The 24,344-nt window shown below is 38.4% G+C and overlaps 1 protein-coding gene across 1 annotated transcript in view; it reads right to left on the reverse strand.

The window, feature by feature from the left end:
• Positions 1 to 23,289: 23,289 nt before the first annotated feature.
• LOC128708094 (uncharacterized) overlaps positions 23,290 to 24,344 on the reverse strand; it is a 100,042-nt gene continuing 98,987 nt past the window's right edge. The window contains exon 9 of the mRNA XM_053803056.1: positions 23,290 to 23,480. Within this exon, the coding sequence (XP_053659031.1) occupies positions 23,290 to 23,480 (191 nt within the window). The remainder of the gene's footprint in view (positions 23,481 to 24,344) is intronic.

Genomic DNA, 24,344 nt, shown 5'->3' on the forward strand with positions numbered 1-24,344 from the left:
ACACTAAGTCCATTTTTTGGTTTCCAGGCTTATCCGCTTACAACTCCCCATACAAATAGCAAGCCAAGTTAATTTCTCGGACGATTGTGGCTAATCGACTGTTTTACTTATGCTTTTTCACTGTTCTATTAATTTTGGATGTAAATGATACATTTTGCTTGGTAGCAACTATCCAGTCACGAATAGCTTTAAAAAATCAACCGTCCCCAACGGACTTTCTTTTTTATACTTTATTAATCATTATCATTTCTTCCAATTAAAGTACGAAATTTTGTGTAAATGTAAAACAATAAAATCAAAATAACGAATAATTTTAATCGCAAAGGGATATACCGTTGCAACTCAAATGGTCGGTGTAACATTTCTTACCCTTATGACAAAGTGGTACTATTTCTCATGACGTCTCACTCACTCCATTCTGCTGTCTCCCTGTTCTGGGTCTTGGGTTTTGTGACATGGGATCGCAGTTTGTGTTTACTTTCGGTGGTATAGGATGTACGTGCGATGGCAAGCGAGAAAATTGCGAAAATATCGGACAAATCCTTACAAAAAGTAAGTATATTTGTATAAAAGATCAAAGTTAGGTCAACTCCCTGCTTATTGCAATGCATTTTTCCAGTTTTACATCCTTTTCGTGAAAATCCGAAGCAGAACGCCGCGGCGCCATTATCGGATACACCGTGAACACAACACTGAAGACCATGTAAACATGACCGTGTAAACAGTGCTTTTTGTGTTTTAAAACGAAGTGATAATTAAATGTGAATGGGAAAAGATATTAATAAGTAATGAATGAATCATGTATTTGTTACTGTAATTATTCCGGTATCCGAAAAAATTTGTAACCATATGTAAACAAACACGCGCACACACGCAAATGCACGCCACGCCGCTCGATTCAATTTGGGCTTCTTTTCGAAGTGACGTCATTGACCAACGAGCCTAGAAGAAGCCGAGAAGAAGTCCAACGGTTTTCATTTCCGCTTGGTTTGGTTCCGCTTGCGTCGACTTCTACCAGACAAGTACGCCGCTGCAAGAATCGAATCCGAGTCTCTGATGCAGTTAGGAGTATACCGGCCTTCCTGCAGCAGTTGGGCTAGTCCATTGCACATAGTCAAGAAGGCAGATGGTACCTGGATCCCTGTGGCGACTATCGAGCTCTCAACGCGAACTCTGTTTCTAACCGATATCCGCTTCCGTTTCTGCAGGATTTCACCATGCAGTTACAGGGAAAAACCATTTTTTTCCATTTCAGAAGGCATACCATCAGATAGCCGTCCATCCAGACGGCGATAAATCTTCCTTGTTTATTGTTTAAATTCACGATTATGCCATTCGGTCTATGCAACGCTGTGAAAATGTTCCAATGGATTATCCACAAAGTTTTAGGTGGTTTGCACTTTGTATTTCCATACATCGATCACATCATCGTTGCATCGACGTCTCCGGAGGAACATCGTGAGTATTTAAGACAGCCGTTTGAACGCCTAGAACGACACCGGTTAACCATCAACGTAGTGAATTGTGAGTTTTTTCCTATTGGAGATTTCCTTCCTTGGATATCGCGTTACACCCGAAGGGATCCGTCCACTAGTACTGAAGGAAGGAAGCCATTAACAAATTTCCAAGATCAGACACTGTCATGGGTCTTAAGAAGACGTTTCAACCCTCATGTTTCAGAATCACAAGGACCGCTCTTGGAAATGATTCCAGGTAATAAACGACACGACAAAACGTCGCTTACCTGGACACCGGCAACAGGCACCGCTTTCGAGGAATGTAAACGTCAGCTCGCCCAGGCCGCTCTACAGGCGCATCCTGTTCGAACTGCGGAGTTGTCTTTGTGGTAAGACGCACGTTCCATATAAATATGGACCATAAACCGCTGGTTTACGTATTCAAACAGTCACTGGACAAGGCATCTCCAAGCCAAGCTCGTCACATCGACTTTATAGGCCAGTTTTCCACGGACATCCGTCACATGGAAACGAAGGAAAATGTTGCTGCTTACCTGTTGTTGCGCATCGAAACAGTCCAAAAAGCTTCTATCCGCGATTATGGCGAATTGACAGAAGATCAGTCCCGTGATCTTGAACTTGCTGACGTTCTAAGCGGTTAAATCAGAACGGTACATCAACACATACTATTTCCTGGTAGCACTAAGGCACTGTATTGCGATTATCCAATCAGTATTACTCTTTCTTATATCATGAAACCCCACCGTCAACAACTATTCATGCTGTTCACGACATGAGTCATTCAAGAGCCACGTCTAGACTGATGACGGAAAGTTTCCTCTGGATAAATATTTACCGAGATTCCAGAGACTTCATGCGAAATTGTTTGGCTTGCCAAGCAACCAAAGTACATAGTCACACGCACAGCTCCGCACTGGACATCATTGGACCGTTCCCGCTAGTGATGTGATAATCGAATCCTTACAGAGAATCGAATTTTAAAATCCGAATTCTACATGGGGTTCGAATCCCTGAATCCCAATACCACTCTTACCAACACTATTCCCGATCAGCAAGGGATTTAGTTATTGTTTAACCATCATCGATCGCTTCACCGGTCTGTAGCTATCCCGATAGCTGATGATCTGCCCTGTCTAGCGACTGGGTATCTCGTTTCGGCGTTCCTGAGTTCATCACAATGGACCAAGGATGCCAGTTCGCATCAGCATTATTCATCCAGCTCATGCAGGCTCATGGTACTAAGCATCAGCGAACAACGACCTACCATTCGCAGGCCACCGGTATGATCATCGTTGTCATCGTACCCTCAAGGCAGCTATCTACTGTAAGGATACCACACACTGGGTCGATAACCTGCCTTTAATCCTACTACGGTTGCGACCCTCGTTCAAAGACGACATAAAGGTATCACCAGCAGAACTCGTTTATGGGAGCACGCTCCGGATTCCTGCAGAGTTCTTCCACAACATCCCAATTACGAATTGGCCGAGCACCACTGAATACACACAATCTTTAAGGGAGGCGATGTACAACATTCGACCAACAGAGACTTCCTGGCACAACAAGAGAGCAACATTCGTACATTCGGACTTGCGGACATGTACGCACGTTTTCGTCCGCAATGACATGGTTCGACCAGTGCTCATTCCACCGTATCTGGGGCCGTATAAGGTATTAGGGTGAACTGACAAATCTTTCACAGTTTTAAACAATGGTAGGTCCAACAACAATGCTGTACAGTATGCAACATTAACAACGTTATGCGGTTGTGTAAAAGCTATAGAAATATCCGTCCACGAGAATATGCTCAGAACATCAATAAAATACATCGAGAGTGAACAGCACGGTACCATGACCAAACGTTCCACATCTACAAATTTAGTGCGATTTGTCTCAGAGTGTGTGAAATATATGGACCAGGCCTTGCAAGTTGATTGTATCTACACCGACCTGAAGGCTGCCTTCGATAGTATATCACACGATATACTTTTGCGAAAACTCCAAAGGCTAGGCTTCTCAGAATCAATCCTAGTATGGCTTATCTCTTATCTCCGCAACCGTACATACAGTGTAAAATTAGGAAACCATACCCAGCGTCCATTTGTAGGCACATTAGATGTTCCTCAGGACAGCAACCTGGACTTGGTGTTTTTATTGTCATCAACAACGTATGCTCTCTACTGCCCGATAGTTCATACTTACTTTATGCTGATGATATCACACTATTTATGCCTGTGTCGACGTTCGATGATTGTTCTAAGTTACAATTTGCTGTTAACGTGTTCAAAGATTGGTGCGTCCTCAACTTTTTGTCACTGTGTACAGAAAAGTGCTTCGTTATGTTCTTTACAAGAACGAGTTCTCCTGTGATGTGTGACTTTATAAACAGTGTATGTATGAGCAAACCATAACGCCATTATTTTGGATCACAATTTCTACCATTTACGTGCATTTACGATTTCATATTACTACAAAGCTTTCTATATTTTTCTCGCCAAAAGTACAAGGTTCTCTGGTAATATTCTATCTGATCTGATCTGAACCTTGTACTTTTGGCGAGAAAAATATAGAAAGCTTTGTAGTAATATGAAATCGTAAATGCACGTAAATGGTAGAAATTGTGATCCAAAATAATGGCGTTATGGTTTTCTCATACATACACTGTTTATAAAGTCACACATCATTGGAGTTTCGTAAAGTTCAATTGTATGTTTTAGGCGAGGAACAAAACACGGTTGATTTCTGTCGTGAACTTATACTTAATGAAGTTTTTTGCAATTTACCATATATATCAATTTACCTGCATTCTTCGATCCAACAACATAAATTTCTATCGTTCGCTTGATTTTCACGTAGTAAGTTCGAAAAACCAATTTTAGGTCGGTTTTACGTGCGTTAAAGAAATGCAGAAATGGCCGAATTTCAGGCATGTTATGAACCTCTTCGGTCATCGCAAAGACACTTATGATCATTTCACATTTGCATTTACCCATTTACATCAGTATGAAACACACTCTGTCGGTATTCATATTCAGGCACAATTTGATAGTCAGTAGCAAGAGAAATAGAGAGATAGAGAAACAATTACACAAAGCTTTTTCTAATCGAATTTTTTCTCAAATAAATAAAGTTTTCCATATTAAAAACGATACCTCTTTCAGCACACACGAAATCACCAATACTGTTTTTGCAAGACTACGATGATGGTTTTCCAGGACAGAACCAATGTCGTACTACACCGAGAGATTGTGTTGGTTAAAACATTTTACCGTTAAAATATTTTGGAAACTTGAAATTATTACTACAACTGTACCACGGGAACATGGGAGTGTGGAACTTAACTATTAACAATAAAATTCTTATCAATAAACTATCTCTTGAAATTGTTGTGCCGATAAAGAAGAAGCATACAATAGAACACAATGAATGCTAGAAAAAAAAACTTTTAGCTTTTTTATACTCCTTTATAGATTCAATAATAGTTTCGACAAGGGAAGTCATTTTATCATCGTGAATTCTAGCCTAGAATAAATTGCGGAATAATATAAATAATATTCAGTTGGTCCGGTTTATTTGATTGTCCTACAAAGCTATATAGCACTAAAAACATTACCTGGTTTTTGTTAATCACCAGAGAGATATGCTTAAGTGAAATAAATAGTTTGATTTTTAATATTTAATGTCTTTCAGGCGCGAATGTGCGAATGTTCGAGCATTCATCCTACCAGGTTCTTTATATCTTGTGAACTAAATTCTTCTCAGACGTGGTCCAGGGCTTTAAACGTAACATCAGTTTTATCAGTCCTGGATTGAGTATCGCCTGCATATACTCGATTGGAAATAATATACGGGTTATGTGGAGGTCTTTTTGTGGTTAGATCAGATAGGAATTGATAATGATGTTTACCAAAGTTCATGTTCATGTTCATTTTAGTTCAACAAAAATGTATAAAAAGGTGAAAGCTGATGAAAAATTACAAATTTGAGATTACCATTTGCTTTAGAAAAGTGGTATGATTTTTCGATTTAAAATCTTTTCAGGCACCTTGTTAAAAGCAAACAAAGAAATGTCACAACGTTTATGATATAAATTTTTGCATTGCTCGAATAAAATATGAATTTCTAGTTCAAAGAAACACACGTGCTGAGGATTTAACTTTGAAATCAAATCAAATCAACACAACTTACAACCATGCACATGGATGTATACTAATGAAATAAAACTTTTGTACTCTGTGCACTTTAAAGGTGTAGGAGGACGTTGGTCTACTCTTGAAGAAACTTTTAAAATACAATTTTGATTCGAATTTTCATGGGAGCGCTTTTCATTCGTTTGTTCTTTCTCTAACCGTGACTTGTACAAGTGTTTGAGTTTTAAATATTTCAATTCTGAAAAATACATCGAATCGCGACTACATCGTTTCACTTGCGATTGCTTTGTTTGGTAGTTTTTTTTGCATTTTCGAACTGTAATCGATTGTTGGAAAAAATATTGGTGACAAGAGGGAAACGGTTTGAGCTGGAATACATTTACATAAATGCGTATGTAAATCATTGTGTTGCCGTGTGCAAATGCTTCCACATTGCGAGTAGTACCAGTAGCATTATTTTATTGATTTGTTACTTTTGCAATCATTCTGTCCATTATTTAACGTACGATGAGCTGCCAGTGGTAAATTGGTTGAATATTCAGATATTGAAAAAATAGTGAACATCCTGCTGGTTACACATATTTGGACACATGATTAAAAATTCACAGAGCTGTGATGGTTTTTGTTATAGAATTGTTAGAGGTAAGAAATTTTCACTATCATATATCAATAGTTGCTTGCAACTATGATCAACACAGTGACATTAAATATGATTCAAGTGTTACAGGTGCAGCTTTGCATGAAGTTCGATGTGAACGTGGGTAAGACGTGGACGTCCCGTGTGTGCCCAGCCTATCCGACAAGACGGCGATCAATGATTCATCAGGTGGATCTAGTGATAGGGTTTGGGGAGCGCATCCACGCTTCCGGTTAGTGTGACTCCGGTTCCGATTCCAGAAATAAAAGAACCGCCAGTTCCTCCCGGAAGCGTTTGGAATCGTACGGAACCGTCCGGAATCGTCCGGAACAGTTGGAACTGTCCGGAACGGTCGGAATCGTCCGGAACCATTGGAATCATTTGGATCTAATCGTCCGAAACCGTTGGAATCGTCTATAATCGTTGAAAGCACCGGAACCGTCCGTAACCATTGGAAACGTCGGAATTAGTGTTGGGCAATGAGCAGCTGAGGGCCTCACTCATTCTGCTCATCTGTGTGAGTGATTGAGCATTACTCTCTCTGTTAGATGAGGTACCTCTTTGAAGTTATATTTTTATGCCGAGAAAAGTCAAGATGTTCGCATTTATTAACGTTAGATAACAAAAGATTATTAGAACAAAGCTTCTAGCTAGCAAGTGATCGACAACCAACGCACGATTTGGTGTGGCTACTCGTAAACAAATGTAAGTAGATATGTAAGTAGACAAATGTGACCTGGTGTTAGTGCTCTGAGTAATACTCAAAAAAGAGGATTCACAACTGAGCCTCATCAAAAAGCCTCATCAAATCTCACGAAAGAGCCTCACAACTGAGCCTCAGAACGAATGAGGTGGTTTATGACACTACCTCACTCATTGAGCCAAAGAGGGCCATCTTTTTCTCAGCTCTCAAATGAGCCCCACAACTGAGCGTCACTAAAGCACAGGCAACTGACGACACCACCTCACACAATGAGCAAAATAAGGACCTCATTTCTCAGCTCATTCAATTGAGTATTTTGCTCAGCTCTGCTCATCAAAATGAGGTAGATGGTCACAACACTAGTCGGAATTATCGGAATCATTGGCTTCAGGCGGAATTGTCGGAATCATGGTCGATCTATACCGGCTGGGTACCCACAGATGCTCACGACTAAAATAAAAAAGTCATGTAAAAATAAAATAAAGGTTCCTGGCGTGGACTGATGGCACGGCACTGACTTGTATTGTATTGGTCAACTGATTTTTATGGACTATATCGTACTGATACGTACTACTATGGGCTTATTAGTACTTACTGCTAGGAAGAAAAGATTACGATCTCTAGTCACAAAAATACAATACTGTTAACTTGTACTATCACTTTAGTTGTTGATATCGAACTGATTTGCTTGATTATGTGTCTAGGTACATATATATTTACGAGTTTTCGTTCGAGACGAAGCGAAAAGGCAGGCAGTTTATTTTTGAAACTCGTTGCAGATTTACATTGTACTATTCTTACAGTATTAATTAGCATTAAAACAAAACTTAATGCTCCACACATTTGATATTCATAATTAAACGCCACTCACCAATACATCAGTAAATCTTCATAATTCCAACTAAAACAACTTCTCATAGAACAAAATAAGTGTTGTGCTTTTCTTTGTTTAATTTGGTATATCGTGACAGTTCTGTTAACAGTTTTTTTCAAACAAAAAAATTTTTTAGTTTATTTCCCGCTCAATGGAAAATTCTGAAAAAGTTGTCATAGACTTATGATAAAGCAACCTTTTTATAGATAAATACTTGTGTAATTAGTAGATTCGAAGACAACAGGAGTAACCCTGCTCCGAAACGATAAGATCGGTAAGCGCGAAGTATTTCGTTACGAACAGGGACATTCACGAAACAGCGATATAGAGAGAAGGATGGGCGTATGAGAGATCGGTGAATAAAATGCCGTTACACTTGGTGTAGATGAAAATTATGTAAAATATTTGCAATAAATAAAAGCGATATTTTTTATCATTTGAAAGAAAAGAGCTTCACTAGAAGTCAAATATAACCAAACCGGCTGAAAGTTGAAGCACAATCAAAACTGATTTAGAAACATAAATAGATAACTTCATTTTAGTCCCAGTATATCATTCGAATCAGATTAAGCATTAAAAAGATATTCGACTTTAAAGTTGTGGGCTACCCGGGTAGTCCGGTTGCCAGGAATAGGGGTATTGAGAAAAATAATCTAAATACAGTAATTAAACAATTAAAAAATACAAAACATACATTTCTAGGAAAAATACCGTGAATTTCACATATATTCCAAATTTTAAATAGCTACGATACGTATAAAAAAGTTATAAGCGAATAAAAACGCCTGGGCTACCCGGGTAGCCGGTTGCCAGGAATAGGGTTAAAACTTCAAAGGTCGAACGAAAAATAAATGTTTTCAAACACATACCACCGATTTTATATGAAATCAACTTAAAAGTAAACAATCACATTTCGGACAGATAAACGACTGCCCAAAGCAAATCGGAATCGTGCATGCTCGATTCCGATTTTGGGATTGTCGTTTATGTCTCAAATACGAAATAGCAGATAGACGACAAAACCGCTCGGCAGAATCGGTCTAATCAGGTCTAATAACCCTACTACTTAATTTAGATTTTTAATTTATATGTTTTTTTTTATGCTGAATCATCAGCATTAATTTAATAAAGAGACATATCATTAAATTTTGTCAGATAAAATGCAGTATTCTATTTAGGTTTAAAATATGAAAAGTAGAATTGTATTAGGTTCGTAAATAAGTTGCGCCTGATTTTTCATAATTTTTTTTCACATGTTTCATTTGTATTTTTAAAAACTGGAACAATTAAACTATTACCCATTATTCTGTATTACTTTGTTCCACCATTCCGGTAAATCACGGATTCCTTTTCGAAAAATTAATACGTCCTTGGACCCAATCCAAGTATCCAACCAGCTCTGTGTCTGTGTACGACGAGAACTGCTGGCCAGCCAACCCATGTGCCATGGATAGGTATAGATGAAAACCCAATGGTTCCATGTCCGGTGAGTACGGCAGGTGCGGTAGAACAATCCATTTAAGGGTATTGAGGTAGTTTTTACGGGCTGTGCAACATGTGGCCGAATGTTGTCATGCAGCAGAATCACTTTGTCGTGCATCGATGTTTATTGTAGTCATTTTTCACGCAATACTCGGCTTAAACGCATTAATTGTGTTCGCTAGCGTTCGCTGATGATTGTTTCTCCCAGTTTCAGAAGTTCGGAATAGATGATGCCGAGCTGGTCCAACCAAATACTCAGCAGATTTTTCGAATCATGGAGGTTTGGCCGAACTGACGATGTTGTGGTATGACTAGGGGGTCCCCATGATTTTTTACGTATTGGGTTACTAAACAGAATCCACTTCTCGTCTCCCGTCACGATTCTATACAGAAACCTCTTTCTATTGTATCACTGAACCAGCAATTCACACATGACGAGTCTACGTTCAATGTCTCGCGGCTTCAATTCGTGTGATATCCATGTGCCCTCCTTCTGTATCACGCTTTATGCATTCAGCCATGACGATATGGCCTGACGAGTTACGTCTAGGATGACTAAAAGCTGTTCTTGCGCTTAGTTGTGGTTTTCTTCCAGTAAAACCCTCAATTGTTCGTTGACGAACGTTTTGGGACTTCCTTCGTGTTGAATTCCTTCACGGAGAAATCACCACTTCGAAAGCGTCGAAACCACTCCTGACTCTTTGTTTCGCATCTCCGTAGACATTCACAAGTAGTATTGGATAATTCAGATTCAAATTAATGAATCTGAATCTTTATTCCAAAGATTTATGAACCATAAAATATCCTCCTGATGATTTAATAAATATATGTATAATATTATAATATAATTTTATAATAATAAATAATATTAATTATAAGACTGTCTCTGAACAGTTAGCGATTGTCGCAATTGCGACTGCGACTTTATCAAATTCTATATAAAAAAAATTGCGAAATGTCGCGATGTGTGCATTTTCTGCGACTTTGTGCGACTTCGACGCCATGACAGTTTATCTGTCGTCATAGGTGCAGTTGCCCGATATGCTGTCGATTCAAATGTTTAAATTCAAATTAATGCAGTTGTGAACCAATAAAATGGAATAAAGTAATATTTAATTAGAGTAAGTTTACGAGCTGGAATAAATTAAGCGATTGTATTTAATTTTTATTTATTGATTTTTACATTTTGGTACCATCCGGCGTTACCCGTCGTCGATCTTTCTTGATGTCACTGTTTTCAAACACCATCACTAGCCTCTCGTTTATTAACTCTCGTTCGGCGAAATAATAAATTCATTACACACGGTATATTCTTTTACAACTTAATCGCAACTTTCGCACACGGGAAACATGGTCTAATTTGGCTCAGACCAGCTAGCAAAATTCTTTGTTTTGACATTTGTCGAGCTGCTTTCATTGAAAACCAATCATATCTTTCTTTCCTAGGCTTAACTTGGCTTGTCATTTGTATGGCGAGCTGTAAGCGGAAATGCCAGGAAACGTCAAAACGCATACAAAAAAACTGGCTTAGAGTATGATTACGGCTACTGTTAGCTAAAATAATTAAATAAAGGTTTTAAAAAATCTTTATTTTCTTCGTCAAACTTCTAAAAAGATGCGAATCGTTCATCATGAAAGACTGTTCGAATATGGGATAAAAATAAATGCTGTCGCTGTTTAGTATATTGTTATAATACGGCAAGATTGTTCTTCATGAAATGAAACTGAAAAATATTGGTATGATTATTGGTAACGTGGCAAGCAGCTCATTTTTATACATTTTAATTGGCAGGATAATGAAGCAGCAGAGTAAGACATAATTCGTTAGCATAATTTGGCTATGAACTACTATGTTTCAACGTTAATTATTTATATTTGTATTTATGAAATAAGAGCAACGAACGTGCATATTACGTTGCGGAAGGTCATGTACATAATAGGATGTTTTTTTGCGGAAAATTAATTTTGTTACGCCTTTGCCTCTGTGAAGTTGCGAGTTGCCTTTCCGGGCGTGAAGAAAACCACATGTAGCAAAGTTTCAAACACAGGTAATTAATATTGTGACAGACCCTGGGGTTGTTCGCGTTGACCGAACTTTCAAGCTGGATCAAAAAGTTCACTTAGACCATACTACCATTCATTTCCATCATCACCCTGTTACCCGCTGTTATCCTCCTGCGCGCTGTTCCCAATCCCCGAGGGTTGGACAGGATTTATGAGAGTGATAAGTATTTCACTTTGTGCTTTTTTTCCTCCACAGGGGTCGACTCCTTTTAGTCGGCCCATCACTTTAGCCTTCTTTTCTCTCTCTCTCTCTCTCTCTCTCTCTCTCTCTCTTTTTCTTTGTTAACAGTATGCTATTTGTCAAAATGTCATTCAGTAGAACAACTGTTGCGGTCAGTTATGGCTGATTGTTTTTATTTTATTTTATGTCATTTTGTGTTCACTTTTGGGGCTGTGCAGGGGGGTGTTTGTAATATTTCCCTCTTGTGTTTCCGGCTGTTTCCGGCGAGCATTTTATCGCTCGTTTCATCGCATTTAAGTTCAAAACAGGTGCGGAAAACAGTACTCGCGATGTCAGATCGATAAGGTTTGCTGTATTTACTAACAATGATTGATGTGGTTACCTTTTCCAAATGCTCAACAAGCCAAAATGCAGCGTGCTGCATCTGGCGCGTGGACGGGTACATCGAATTAAAAAGTGACATAAAGGTTCAATGTATAATTCTTTGTTTTTTATTATGTAAAAGAACAGATATTGCAAAAATGTGTTCAGTTATGGTGTTTCAATAATTTGGAAATATTTTTTATACCTTGAACAGGAATTTGTAGTGACAGATGTTTCCATGTAAAATGTTGAAGCTATAATCAAATTTGGGTTCACGGTAGATTCTAAAGAAAAACGCGAAGAACAGTGTAATAAATATCTTACTAAATATAAACTAATTTTGGCTATGACAGGTGTTGGTCAATATTTGCGCATGGTTCTGGTTTTAACCATTATTGTTTTTGTGATTAGACTGTACCTTTGCAATAGGCTTGAAACCCTAGAATGTCTTCAACACGTAGTATGAATATCGATGAATGATTGTCCATGAATGACACCACGTTTTTAATAAAATTGTTGTCAGCAAATCAACATGCCAACGTGTTGCAAAAAAAATTAAATATTTCAAACAAGACAAATATTGTGCTTTGACGCCAAAAAATGTCAATGCTCCAAAGAAGGATGATCGAGTATGAGGGGTATAGGTATGAGAACCTAATTGTGACCCAGAGAACCTTCCAACCCATCAGTTTCGTTAACGTTTCCCGGACCTCGGAGTGATTTCGGATGGACCTGGAAATTCGGAGCGGAGTAGAAGTGGTGCGTAGAAATGGAATCCATTACACAGTGTAAATGAGGTTTTGCTCTCAAGAGAAATAAGATAAGCCTGGCGACGATGGGTAGATTTGGCAAACCTATGTTGAACTGAAAAAAGAAAAACGACTTGAGTGCGATGAGTTCCCGAAAATGAGCTTTGCGTCAAACGACAAAAAATTTTGGCATATAGACTTTAATGCTGTACCGTCGATGCGAAGGCCTGAGGCTGTTGTCACTATTTATTTAAGCAGACGTTGTTTTTTCCAACAAAGCTCAACTATGCAGGTGCTTAAGATCACAAACAAGTACCGGTACAGAAAGGTAGGAATGGCGACGGAAAGGTAGTGAAAACTAATCGAACGAGAAAAATGTCCTCTGTTGGGATGACCGTTTCGAGTACTTTCAGCGATAATGGCATGACTGCTTCAGAATCTCAACAGCCAATAGCTGTTAATACTGGTGCTGTCTCGGTTTTGTTGCGCGGAGGTTCCGGCTTGATTTTGCATTCCCAAGGTGCGAAATAAAAATACAAAGCAAATTTCTTTTATTCGTATTTTATTTTTATTTTCTTTTAATATTTTTTTAGTTTTATTTCTTTTAAACTTCGATGGTCGAACAAAGAAATTTTTGTCTAAAAACATTCAGCCGATTTTATTTGAAAACAACAAAAAAAGTAAACAAATCGGCCCTGTGACAGATAAACAACTGCCCAAAGCAAATCGGAATCATGCTCGATTCCGATTTTCGGATTGTCGTCTATCTATCAAGCGCGGTTTAACAGATAGAGAACAAAATCGTTTGGCAGAATTGATCCGGTCTAATAACCCCAAAAGTTAGAAAGCTTAAGCTTTAAGCCTGTGTCTAATATTCCAGGTACCAGGCGTAACAAACGCGTGCTTAAAGCTCCGATTACATTATGTATTTTTGTGTGGTTTTTCCATGGTGAACTGTGTCAAAATCGGTTTGACAAATTCTACCAAGGCGTGGTAAAAAGAATTCGGTTCGTCCTATGTGTATTCTGTCAACCCATGGAGCAATTTATCGTCGAATGGAAATGCATTTTTAAATCATATCAAAATGAAAAATAAATGACGTTCAATGTAAATTTATTAATTTTGATAATAAATACATATAATTTTATTTGATAATCTCCTACAATTCTTCATTTTACATTATTACGTATGTATAGAAAAAATCAAACTGAATTCCAAGATTGCTATTATACATGTTTTCTGTCAAATATGGCAGTTTCAAGTTATTTTGACACATTCCACCATGAAAAAAAACCACGCAAAAGTACATAATGTAATCGGGGCTTAACGGGCACAAAAAATGTATCTTTCATACAAACACGCGTGACATCATTGATTTGTGGTATGGTATGGTATGGCGAAGGAATTAATACTTTTATTGTTATTTGCTCAATGTTCAATTAATCTCTTTATTCATCATATGAATGAATATATAATTAACTATATATTACAGTCGATACCCAAGGATTTCTCTGGAACGCATTATCCGCGTATCTCAGCTATCGGCTATACTTATTTCCACGTTACGAAGCACATTCAAAATTGATAATTATGCGTTTATTTGAAAAATTACAATAAAGTGTTTTGAAAATTAATTTTCAAAATAATGAAATTTAACGGATTTTTGAAATTTGCAGTTAAAAAATTTAAACTCCGTGAAATGTCAAATTTCTAAAATCGGCGTATTTCCGAATCCACGTAAGTTGAGAACCGCGTAAACCAAATTAACAGGAAGTTGACCGCACAGCACGAATACAGTTGAAAAACGCATAACGCGAAATGTCAGCTTCGTAACGATCACATACAGTATTAAATTCTCGGCACATAATTTAAAACGGATCAGAGGAGCCGAAACGACTATGACTTTCCTCTACGTCAAGTAACATCCTAACACGGATCCTTTTAGCTGGGACATATAGATTTAGTCTGGAGAGCAGCGTCGGCGAGTCAATTCGATAGTCAACCAGCCCAGCAACAAATAGTCTCTACGCATTACAGTTCCGCTGTTTTAGCGACTCCAGGCCAAGTAATGCGCAGCGTTCATCATAGTCCACTTGGACGTTCCGGGAGCGAAGTGCAAACCGCGTAAATTTACGCTGAAAAGACTCTAGACGCGCCAAGGGACGCGCGGCTGTAGGCCACCACACCACAGTTGCATATTCTACTACAGATCGAACAAGCGAACAGTATATCATCTTAGCAGAGACCGGATCGTTGATATCGCGCGGAAGTTTTTTGAGCAGGCCAATTAGCTGGTTACCCTTAGCAGCTGTATGTTCAAGCTGGTCATTGAAGTACTGGAAGAGTAATGGGTTGCGTTTTCTGGCAAATGTTACAACCGCACACTTATCGACGCAGAGCTTAAGGCCGTTCGTGAAGCACCAAGACTGAAACATACTCAATGCCTCCTGGAGAAGCAACTGGTCTGCATGGTTGAGGATAGGAAGAAACCGCTTTGCATCGTCAGCATACAATAGGTGGCTTCCTGGGGGAAGTACCCATTATACGTGGTTGATGTATATCACGAACAGTAGCGGGCCAAGATTGCTACCTTGTGGCACTCCGGAGCAAGCATTGATACGGCGCGAGGTGTGGATTCCCATCTTCACTTGGTAAGTTCGGTCGCTTAGATAGGACCGCATCCAGACCATCATTTGTTCAGGAAGACCCAGAACTTGAAGCTTGGCAAGTAGCAACGAATGCGGAATGTCGGTATACACAGCATCGACCTGGAGACCTGCATCAATGGACCTGTGGCAGACGCTATCAAATTCCAATAAGTTGGTGATAGTCGAGCGCTTGGGGACAAACCTGTGTTGAGCGGCACTAATGTAGTTTGAAGCGCCAGCAAGGAGTGGTTCGTACATTAAAAGCTCGAAGACCTTAACACAGGCGCAAAGCGAAGTGATGCCACGGTAGTTAGAAGCATTCGATAAATCGGCCTTTTTGAATACTGGAACTAGCCACGAAGTTTTTAAGCAAGGAGGATAGACACCCAATCGTAGCGATTCGTCAAAAATTGCAACCAATATGGGGACAACAGTTGCGGCGCAGTGTTTCAAGATTCTTTGGCGATGTGTTCGAGCATGAAGTATGAAGAAAGAGGATGAGCCACGAGCTTTCTGAGCTATTCGACGAACCGGACATGCTGACGGTGGTGAAAGTCGGCAGGATACGATGGCTAGGGCATGTAATGAGGATGCCGGACTCATGCCTTACCAAGAAGTTGTTCGATAACGACCCGGCACGAGGCGCAGGGGGGCAGAGCGAGCTCGTTGGCTAGATTAGGTGAAGCAAAACCTGTCGGAAATCGGGAGTCATGGATCATGGATGGATGGGAAGCTGCAGCCAGAGACCGAGTATCGTGGAAAATAATTGTTGACCGGGCCATGTCACCACGACGTGCTCCATCGTGACCAGGCCAACGAGAGAAAGGGAGAGAGAGAGAGAAACTAACTACTAAATCAAACCAACCCTAAATATAAAACGTCAAAGCACATTGAAATGAAAAAAAAAACCTGTCTACAAAACGTTTTTAATGTATTTATAGATGCCGCGAATCAATATTAGCTATATATCATTACTTATTATAAATAAATCTTGGAAGAATCGCCAAATCATCCACTTGTGTGTATTTTTGCTAGTAACAACTACAAATACCGGTAAGTTCAAACAAACATTCCCCACTTTATACATTATGTAACAATTATCAATAATCCAATAATTGAAGGAAACTTCGCTTGATTGTTTTCTAGTGCATAAAATATTGAATGCTTGATTTGAAAACAGACACGCCCGGTGGTATAATGGTAGCGGCGCCGGTCTTCACACGAACGGACCGGACCAACATCCCATCCGGACCAATCCCTCGTACGCAGGACTGACTATCCAGTTACGGGTAAATAAAGTCACAGAAAGCAAGAAATGACAGGACTAGTCCTCTAGAGGTTGTTGTGCCAATAAAGAAGAAGAAGATATCAAAACACATATGTTCTTTGATATGATATGAAAAATGATGTTTGGCTTTACATCCGATGCCACTCATAGACTTTCCATGCCCTAATCCGACGAATTAGTAAGGTTTTAATTACCCGAAGTTGAGCACTAAACCTGGCCCGGGGCTACTGTTGAGTCGTCTTTACGGTTTGACTAGCTCAGAGTTAGTAGCTGTATATGAGTGAAGGAGTAAAGTAACAGCGAATCAGGGTTAACATACACTTCCAGCAAGTATATCGTCACAAACTCGATGGGTTAAAATTGATGAAGCTAATGAACGTGATACAAGCTAAAAAAAATCAGAGTAAAAAAGAATCTAAACATTCCGCTAAAATTGTATATTCCTGATTGCGTAAATAGGAAAATATGGCAGTATCAGCGTCTATGTCATTCATCACACACATGGTTATTTAGCTAATTCTGATGGTTCAACTCACAGCTTCAGCAAAGGTAGAGTAATTCAATTTCGTGTCCTTGATTGTTAGGATACAGACGAACGTTTTATGGACGACTAAAACATCCCATCCCAATTAATCCCACATCGCAATTAACCAGTTTTGTTCAATCACACAGCTACGAATCATACCCATGTCAAATAAACTATTACCAGCTAATAGATCACCTGGTATATTCTTTGCCAACAGTTCGGATGATCGATTGTGCGTATTATCTTAAACAAGTTGGTATACATATTGGTATTTTTTCTCTCTTACTACCTATTAATTACTGGAAAGGTGAGAAGCTAGTAGTTGAAATGAAGTGTTATTAATGATGTATTTAAAATTTTAATCTTCCTTGTTTGTGATTAATGATGAATGGCATTAAAATCGATATGCTTTTAGCACCTAACATAGAATGTTTTTATCATCTATTGTTTTTCGAGCACCGAAACCGATGTGCCGATAAAGTAGTAGAAGAAGAGGACTATAAACGAAAAAATAATATTGAGCGATATTTAAGCACAATTTTGTGTTGTTTAAAACATTTATAGAGGTTTTATTAAACATTCAGTTAATATGTTCGCTCGCACTGAAAGCAGCTAAAACCATACAATATGATAGCACCAGGCGTTCGAACTATTTCATCACCTCAGCACACATGAAGGCGCTAGCTGCACTAAAAAACGATGGTTTGAACCATCGATCGAAATATGCCATATGATTTTTTGCCATTTCAATTAACTTTGAGCGATATTATGGTGTTTCGGAACTCGTATGTCTACGATCCAGTTTTTGGGTTTCCTTCCAAATTCACTCTTTCTGCATTCTTTTAATTGTACTTTCCATCTACTTTGGTTTTATCGATGGATCATCAACGACACGTGATGGATTGCTTGCGTTATATTAGCAGTAAGAGCGAGTGGAGTGGTATGAAAGGAAAACTCATTTTCACAAAATTAGAATTAAATCGACTGGATAGTGCGTGTGATGGTATTGCTATAAATGCTACGCGCTTTCCCTGCACTATGTTGGTACGGTAGATGACGAGAAAATAGGAGCAATAGAAGAATAGGAATAACGGTACCGGCTCGTGATTTCGGTCGGTAGGTGCTTGAAAGAGCTGCTACCCCTAAGGACACGTGTTGCGATTGGCCCGGCATAGAAGCGTGAAAGGCGGCGTGACGGTGATACCGTCTCAAGCACCCGTAATCAATTTAATTACACCCAGTATTCGCTGCGGTTTTTGATTCCGCTTTAGTAGATGGAAATTTATTCAGCGCTCCATATCGGCCATCGATTGCTTGCAGCAATTTTCGAATTATCCATGTTTCAAACAGCATGTTTTCAAAGAGTTTTTGTGGAGGGAGTTTTATACATTGAATGTGGAGAAAACAAAAAGACTATAACAGAATACAGAATGTAATTAAGTATCGGTTAAATATTAAGCAAAATTAAAATTGATTTCATTAAAACCTTCAAGGATTTAAAGAGCATAGTATAGCTAACACTGTTAATGAAAACAGAATCTCAACTGCGTGCAAATTTTGTTGGTTATATTAATCTTCCCTGAGTTAAACATGTATTTCAAATATGCAGAATGTAACAAGAGCTTGCTTCGTAAAACCTTTAGCGGTACGCAATTTGCAAGGAATTTCCCAGCGCTACGTAATACGTCAAAAACTGGCAAGCTGTTTGACACGGACTTTGTTATGCAATCTTTTTAAATAGCAGCTTATGGGTCGTCACGTTGCATGCCGTCTGTAACGAGAACAATTGTCCTCATGGGAGCAACTTTGCAGCCTTTATGTGTAGAACGTTTGTCACTGGTACCATTTACAGAAAGGAGACGCATTATTGTACATGAAGGGGTATATGCGCGATGAGGGAAGTTAGGGAACCTTTTTTTTCTTTTTTAGGCCGAGAGCTACTCAAGCGGAAAGTAAACATTATCATCCATTGTTGTTAAAAACACCGAGCACATATTTGCACGAATAGGTAGCCGGTTGGGAAAAGATCGTGCTTTTTTGTTTCATTATATGTTTCGCGCAATTATGCTTGTTGTTGTTTAATAGGAGTAAAAATCTGGTAATGAAGAAAGAATGCTGTTCACGACGATTGCTTAAAAGTATTTTAAATCATATTTCAACGATTGAGTAAAATAGTTCCGCTTTTATAAGAAGAACCAAAGTTTTATACCATAGTTTGCTGAAATTTTTTACACGACTACTCTCATGAAACGTCATGATGGTGTATTAAAACGTCGATTAATAACACAAATATATATGGGAACGAATTTTATCATTACACGATTTTTAAACCATTACCGAATCGTCAACTGAGTAATGGTTGGTAGTCATCAAATCAGCCGAGTGCAAGCATTTCAATGTAAACAGTGCCGTAGGTTGAAAATCCACTTGGCAATGTTTTTAATTGTTTCAAGGCTACATGATTTTCATTAATTACATGCTCTTAATTTGTACCGCTCTAATGTACCACTAACCATTATGGAGTCATCGCTTTTTCTCTCCGAAAAGGTTCATTTCACCTGGCATAAGATGAAGGCATGGATTGTTTGTGTGCTGGATTGTTTGTGTCTTGAAATAAACATAGAAGGTTGGAAAGTGGTTGGACAGTTTTTGTAATCGCATTATACCAACATTTTCAACTCTTTGGTCAATTTCTTTAAACAATGCGGCGTATGAAAAAAGGTTCGAAATGGTTCCAAAAACGTGGCAAGACAGTTGGAAGGAGTTCATTTTCAAAAATCCTGAAATACCTTCTACGACGTTCGAACGAATCATTGCTTGGGTCTTATCCATTTTTGTTTCCCATGGGAGCGGCAAACATGTAAGAGCTTAAGTGACAGTCCTTTCCGCTGGACCGGAAGTGACATTGGGAAATTTGGAAATACGATAACCGCACGTAATGAGTCACGAATGGGAACAAAGTTCTGTGTATGATGTGAAAGTAGAGAAAAAAGGAGCCCTTACTATGCATGTGTGATAAAATAAAAGGGGAAATATGCCCTCAAAAAGAATGTAGGGTGCTCAAGGAATGTTGGAGGAGCGAACAACTGGTAGAGCGGATATGAAACCTTTTTCCAATATCTGTGTTTTTGGTTGTTTTCATCTAGTCATTTTTTGTTGTATTGATTGCTTCATATTTTTCTGTAGGCTGTGGACTGCAACCACAATTGCGAATTGCCTTCTGGCGGGTTTGTTGGGTTAAGGATTCGTGTTGAACAATGGAAAATTAATTTTTCGAATCTAAAAGTCCAGTTTTTGAGCACAAGACCCAATGTTACTTTCGGGACTGTTTTTACAGCAAAGCGATTGTGCGGGGATACGATGGGTGCGGTGCTCCTTGATCTGACAACCATGCAACTGATTGCTTCAAATAGTTTTCCAACAATCAGCAATGCAAGTCTTTTAAATATTTTGAAGGTCGGCAGATTTGGAACATTGAAATCTCGGAACCTACCAAGCCGATAATGCAGAATCGGTAGAACTTCAAGTGTTTGGCAGTCACTGTGCTGAGTTTAGTTAAAGGGTTTAGAAAAATGTTATGTCGGGGAATAGTTTATACTGCGGGAAGGACATTGTGGTGTAGAATATCGAATTTCATGCGTAGTTTTTAGAGTGTTATTTGAATTTCCTTCATATGAACAAAGCATTAAACGAAGATGCTGGTAAAAAACACAAACATGGTTAAAGCAACACATATTGACGTTTCATCTGTCCAGACTGTTTAATTTTTAGTTAATCGAAAAACCTGCTCAAGTACAGAAAAAAACTAACCATCTTTGGCCATCCTATCGGCTTTTTCTTGTCTGAAACAGGTAAGCACGATAAAAAAGCAAGCTCTGAATAAATAAATTGAATTCACGCCAAGGGACTTCGGTGTGGATTTCTTAATGTTAGCACTCCATTCATTTATTTGAAATAGAACGAAAAACAAAAAATCTGCGATAATGAACTTTTTAAACGTGCAGGTTTGGCGGGCCTATAGGTATAAACAAGTAACTGCATCGAACTTTAGAAAGTATGATAATCGTGATTGATCATGGTGTTAATGAAACTGAAATAAATGGGTTTGTTTGTATTTTTTATCACCCTGTTAGGTTTCATTAGCATACACAGAAGAGGCAAATGTCGGCCTGTAGGCACAAATCCATAAAATCAAAAAAAAAAAATAGAGAAAATAGGGAACGACAGGCTAGTACCAATTGATCGTTCGTTTACTACAACACACTACATCGTTTAAACGGAATTGAGATAAACAGTTAATCTCTCGGTTGAAGATGTTCTTAACGGATACTTTAAGAAAAAATATTGAGAGGGTAAATCGGTACAACATGAATTAAGAACCATATGTGAAAAGAGGGGTTCTTAAATTTATTGATAGGACTGTATGGAATATACTTGTTTCAAAAACTCTTTAATATTAAAAAGTTTTTGTAATAATGGAAATAATTTTACCTAATTGTATGTGTTTAATAGTACGCTAATTTACCATATGATCAATAGTCTTCATTGTAATGGTGACAACAAAAAGATTATGTCAAGAATGAACATAATTCAAAATGATAGACTAAGAGTCTTAGAGGTAGCTAATTAGTTTATAATTATTCCAAACCGTTTTCTCGATGTTTAATCAATACGAACCAACAATGAAAAAATAATTGAATACAATATTAATTAATTTTCTTTTTTTCTTTCCATCACCTGCCAGTGAACGGAGGGGAGGTTTTGAAGCAAGTACGATTCAGAAGAACAATTCCGTTCTTGCAAGCCGGGTGCGATGCAGCTAATTGGTGGTGCAGATTGCCTTCACCCATGATCGATCCCATCATTAGTTGCAATCAAGTGCAATAAAATCGAGCAAGGTTACCACAAAGACCGCATCAGAAATTGTCACGGCAATCTTGTCGTAAGCCATTTCTGATGAACACAACGGTTTCCGAAATGGTGGTAGAGAAACTTGGCTTATATTGACACCGATCGGTATTGTTTGCTCGTAGCTAGTTCGAAATGATTGAATGTTTGAATGGAGAATTACGCTTTACTTCTCTTGCTTTCACCGTAGAGTTTCAGACGGCAGATGTAAAAAACTTAAACTCTTGTAGTAAAGAACATCATCGGGTTTAGTTGTCCTTATATTTGACTCAAGCATATAAATGTATAACGACGATTTATAATTCACTCCAACCTTACTGTTAAAAAGATTTAAACACTTGAGTGATAGTTTTAAATCGAACACAATGCAGCTTAAACGATGGAAAATTGAAATTCCAACTGATTGTTGTGATGTTGTGATTGTAAGTGAACTAATAACAAGTAAATTGGGCACAATTCTAAAGAGTTATAGCCGGCAGTGTTCGATTAACCGGCAGTAAAAGTGGATAGTTAAGTGACCTTCGAGGTTTGAATGGCAAAATTGACCTTTTGTATGTAGTATGTTAATTGAAGATGCTATTTTTTCGCTTACCTTTCTTTGAATTTGTTTTTGAAAACTTTTATGGTCATGTACCACAAATGAAGTTGTGTAGTTCTGCATCCGTGATTGACACGTATGTGTTTATTGGTGATCGGGAGCATGTTTCCTGAAAGTTGTTGATTGTAGGATGGTGATGGTATTATATATTTCTTTCACTTTTTAATGTTTGTTGTAGTCAACACTATTTCACTCACGCACTGGAATACCATTTTTCTTTATGTTTCAGGAGCTTTTCACAGCCTGATTTGTTTCATAGCGAACGTGGCGTACTATGCGCGTATCGTGTTACGATTGCAATTTGTCTTGTTTTCTGGACCACATAGGTGCTGGCGCGCACACACACTGTTTGTATATAAACTTCATGTGAAAATATATGTCGTACGCTTTTAGTACCACTGTTCAATTCTGTCTGGTTGAACAATGTATGGAAAACGCGAAAAATATTTTATACATACGCTTGTTACAGTTTACACACACAATTGCATACATCGATTCCCACACAAAAACACACTCGCGAAAGCAAACGGATACTGGCATCGGGGCGCGTAGGAAAACTGGAGCTAAATAGCGACATCGTCTGTGGTATCATGATCGCTCACTACAGGCGTATCCTAAGGGATATAGAAGGGATGCGAATTACACAAACTGTGGTCGGCAGCGGCGGAAAGCGATACTCAGGGCCAGCAAAGCACCGATTAGAGCTACGACCGAACGACTGCGCACGGGCACCGAATGGAAGCTGTTTTGTGCTGCGCCGGAATTTCCGAATGCGGCCATTCCGCTCATTGACGGCTGTGGTGATGTTTGATCATTCTGCTCAATATCGACTGAAAGTAGAATGAAAAGATAAAATAAAGTAACCTTATAGTGATTGTGATAATTTCGGAAGTTGTATGTATAATAACAGGTGGGAATGGCCGTCGAATTACGTAAATGGTAGTTGCGTCGATTTTGTACATGACAAGACCGTTAAAAATTCCTATCTGGACCGTAGCAACGATTCGCAGTACTCTAAACGTGTCGAAAATTAAGCTCAGTATGCCATGACCTACATGACCAAGTAGGTCGTTACCCCGAGAAGAAGATGATTAAGAGAAATACATAATCTGTTTTTTTGGTTATATCATATTGTATTGGAGTGAACAGTGTTTAAAGACGTGTGGAAAGAATATGCCTAATTGCTTGTTTAAGAATATAGATAATTTCAAATCAAATGAGGTAAGCTAAAAGAGATAATTTTTTTTCAAGTTAAAAAAATTTAAGATAAATCAAAGAGCAAATTGATACGCAACTCTGTAAGGTATGCTCTGCAAGAATACCAGAGTTCAAGGTTCATATAAAATTTATTCACTATCTATCTACAGTGGATATGCGCCTGAAATAATAGTTGTAAGACATTTCTTAAGTTTTATGAACGGTGCTATGTACTCGTCTATGTTCAAGAAAAGGCTCATGTTTTAAGGTGCTTTGCTATGGATATTTTGGAAGGCACTCCACTGATGAGTTCTGGGGACATTCTAGATTTATTATGAACCTTAAACATGTTCGAGGAACTTAAAAGATCGTTCAGAGAATCCATGAACTTTTCTTAATATTAAATTGCGTTAAATGAAGTGTTCAATGAAGTTTGATTCGAGAAAGATATTTTAAATCTAATATGATTATTACGGAAGCATATGCTTCCATTGGGC

The sequence above is a fragment of the Anopheles marshallii genome, chromosome X, assembly GCF_943734725.1.
Source record: "Anopheles marshallii chromosome X, idAnoMarsDA_429_01, whole genome shotgun sequence".
In the NCBI taxonomy this organism is placed as follows: Eukaryota; Metazoa; Arthropoda; class Insecta; order Diptera; family Culicidae; genus Anopheles; species Anopheles marshallii.